Source organism: Austrofundulus limnaeus, unplaced genomic scaffold (genome assembly GCF_001266775.1).
Source record: "Austrofundulus limnaeus strain Quisiro unplaced genomic scaffold, Austrofundulus_limnaeus-1.0 Scaffold9, whole genome shotgun sequence".
NCBI lineage: Eukaryota > Metazoa > Chordata > Actinopteri > Cyprinodontiformes > Rivulidae > Austrofundulus > Austrofundulus limnaeus.
Genome location: NW_013952411.1, coordinates 1,409,474 through 1,413,209, shown reverse-complemented (window position 1 = coordinate 1,413,209; position 3,736 = coordinate 1,409,474). Strand labels below are relative to the sequence as shown.

Sequence of the window (3,736 nt, the reverse complement as noted above, 5' to 3'; positions counted from 1 at the left end):
TATATAAAAGCTCTAAAACAATATCTGTTGTCTGCATTTCTTTCTGATTTTACCATTTGTCCATCCAGGAAGGTAAATTCATCATCTAGTGCCATTCTTGAGGTTTATTCCTGTTTTCTCCCCTTCAAAGTGTTCTTTGCAAAGTTTCAAAGCAGCTTCTGCTATAAGAATAAATGACACCAGGTGTTTTGCAGATAGTGACACAAATGAGTGATTAATCACTCAGAGTCATATAAATCAAGTTGGCATAGCTTAACAAGCTATAAAATAAAAATAAAAAAGGTGAACAAATGGAGCTCAGCATGTTCAAAACAGCAATTTATATCTTGGATGTTTTTATACTAAAAACTTTGGGTGATTAGATGCAAATTTGGTGAGCGCTTCCTCAGCTAGGGACCTCCCAAAGCAGTTTTTCAGTTTTACCTCGAGCTGAACCAAAGTTTTACAGCCTCTTTACACTGCTCAACTTAAATCTGTCTCAGTGCATACGCTAAAGTTGTGGTGTCTAAAGGCATTCAATCAAACCCTGAAAATCAGGATTTTTTTTTCCTTGAATGCACCCTCATGGCATTTCATGATGCCATTAGGAGTGTCAGCAAAACTAGAAAAAGTACACTGAAGAGATATAAAAACACTTAGATTTCATTTTTACATTAGAGTATGTGGATATGCACAAGATGATGAGGCAAAAAGCTTATTTGATACCTATTGTGTGCATTCTCAACACAAACTGTAAGTCAAATTATGAAGTATTAAAATAAAATGGAAAAAATATCTGTATCTTTATAAGATTGTTCATTACCAAAAGCCATCTAAAAAAAACTACTCTTGGGATAATGCCGATGAACAAATCCACTCTAATTATWCAAAAGTCATAGCTTTCTCTAAACAGTGAAGATATGAAACAGATAAAACTATAGGACATAATATTTTCAAAATAGTATCAGTCTCATTTTGCTCATAAGATGTGATGAAGGCCGAATGGTACACGTTTTAGGAGTTACTGATGTCATACCAGACTGACACTAGATCCTCAAGGACCCCTATCCAGCATGTTTTACTTGTTTCTCTGCTATTCAGCAGGTCTTCAAAAGATTGTTAATCACTCATTCATTCAAACCAGGTGTGTCAAAGCAGGGAAACATATCTAAAAATCACTGCTTTAAATGTTGACCAACACCTCAAGAGCTTCTCTGAGCTTTATGAGACATTTTCAAAATATAATATTGACTCAGTTTTATGTTTTTTAGTGTTGCCTTTGGAAGCCATTGATTCTTTGCCATTTGTTTGTAAGTAATAAATCAGATAACATGTATTAAAGCAGGGATTCTCAGTCCTCAAGGACCTCATTCCTGCATGTTTAGATGTTTCCCTGATTTGACACACCTGGTTTGAATGAAGAGTGATTAACAATCTTCTGAAGACCTGCTGAATGCAGGGAAACAAGTAAAACATGCTGGATAGGGGTACTTGAGGACCAGGGTTGGGAAACACTGTCAGKGCATTGTAATAATTGTGTATGGCAAAACATTGTATCATAAAATCAAACTATACTATACATTCAACTTTAAGCTATCAATACTGGTATTTTTTCTAGTCAAAATAACATTCTTACCACCTCAAAATAAAAAATAAAAATAATCTCTAAAATCAAATTTCCACAAACGAATACTATATTTCAAGGTCTCTGCAAATAAATTTGAGATAGGAAAAAATAATTTGACAAATTTAAAGTTCTGAAAAAGGTTAGGCAGACGCTGTAGCATGACTGCACTTGACTGTATGGCAAACAAACAAGATTTATTTCTTCCTAGCCAGAAGTTACATTTCAGATTTCCAGAATACTGGGCTTTTTTTTCCCCCCATTCAGAATAAATTATTATGATTATATCATCAACAGGTATGTTGCTGGATACTGTAAGAGTGACTGTTTTCAGTTTGTGCATAAAACGATATAAACTTAAGTCAGTTCAAATGTAATTTATTTTGAATTTATGTGTTTATATATTTTTCCTGATATTGGTAAGTTGCATGACATGACTGTGGTTGCCTCAAGTGGAACTTTCCATAATAGGTTGTTGGGATGTGCTCTAAGTGCTCATTTGTAAAGAATATGTTCATATCTGCATGATCACATTGTCAAGTATGTTATGCAATTATTTTGTGCAAATAAAAATRCAAAAGTAGGTTACTAACTGCTCACCCCTAGTGGATATCTGGAGCTACAAGTCCAATCCTCATAAATGACAATACAATGTTGCATTTCTTTTATAAATAATACTTTAGCACTTTGAAAGATTGATTGTAGATGGGAAGAAGGACCTTCTGGATATCTTTTTTTTTTTTTTTTAACTGGCTAAGAAACAATAACATCTGCTCTGAATAGCCGCCTAATTATTATATGATAAAATGGCTTGCCAGCGCTCATGTCATGTTGAAAGTCAGGCCACCCTTCTGACCAATCACATCACTAGAAAAGACGTCCTTGATGTTACAGCTAAATTATATGGTTTATTTGAAGGTTTTTTTTTTCTTAAATCTGATTAGGATTATCAGACAAAGTAAATCCACACTTATTCTAAAAGGAGGGAGTTCTGTAATGTGTGGAAGCTATTCACAAAGCTCGTCTACGCTTAATTAATTACGGAGGCACTGAACTACGTAACGGTGAAACATAAAACTAACGGTGAAATCAAAGAGATTGAGAAAATATAAACAAAATGCCGCCATATTTTGACTCGTCTCGTCAAGTGGGACGACAAAAGTGCGGCTAATTAATCTGGGTTTGTTGATACTGAAGAACTGGTCTCAAAAACCAAGTGAGACAATGTTTAACAAGTTACGTGGTGAAACAACTTTGCGAGACTCAACCACACCAAACTCATATCCGCACCCACCCACTTCTAGTATGAATGGCTATTCTAACCGAGAAGCTAACAAGCTAACCTACGTCTGCTTCAACTATTAGCAATGCTATTAATTCCTGACAAGAAAAATAAGGCAAATTATAAAYGACTGTAATGCACCAAGATTTCCAACAACTTCTTATATGTGAATATTAGATTAAATGCGTAAGAGAAAACTACAACATTGGATGGATGGACCGTGGTCAAACCGCTCCATCACAGCCTTGTACCTCCTCCTGGGCATCGTCCTCCCCTCGCTGCTGGCGACATTTGGTTTGGTCCCTTGGGCTTTGCACTCCGCCGCTTGGATGGCTGCATCACCGTTCACGGGTCTCTGTAGATGGCCGGTAATTATTCTCAGTCGGTGCTGTGCAACACTTTGGCTGTCGGAGCTGTTGGACGCCATGCTGCTTCCGTGTTCGCAGAGGGAGGGAGCTGAGGATCAGCTGTCAGAGGTCGGTACGTAAAAAGTGTGCGTGCTGCATTCAAGTGCCTCTCTCAGGCCGCAGGAATTATTACACTCCAGTGGCAACTTTGATTAATGCGGTGTTTCCAGCTGCCACGGTTAGGTAGTACAAAAGTGAAGTAATTTAATATGTAAGTTAGTATTTAGCGAGGAACATGAAGGCGACAAGTAGCATAACTACTGTTTTTATAATAATTTTTTTATGTCTAAACCAGACAGAAACTGACTTCACCTGAGTGCTAAAATTATGCCGCTCTGTGCAACATTTTAGGTGAGATAGATAGATAGATAGATAGATAGATAGATAGATAGATAGATAGATAGATAGATAGATAGATAGATAGATAGATAGATAGATAGATAG

At 36.4% G+C, this 3,736-nt stretch overlaps 1 protein-coding gene across 1 annotated transcript in view; it reads right to left on the bottom strand.

The window, feature by feature from the left end:
- The window catches only part of agps (alkylglycerone phosphate synthase), a gene marked incomplete at its 3' end in the record, with an annotated part of 26,881 nt that extends 23,525 nt beyond the window's left edge, over positions 1-3,356 (bottom strand). The window contains 1 exon segment of the mRNA XM_014001426.1: positions 3,137-3,356. Coding sequence (XP_013856880.1) covers positions 3,137-3,312 — 176 coding nt within the window. The 5' untranslated portion in view covers positions 3,313-3,356.
- Positions 3,357-3,736: the final 380 nt, after the last annotated feature.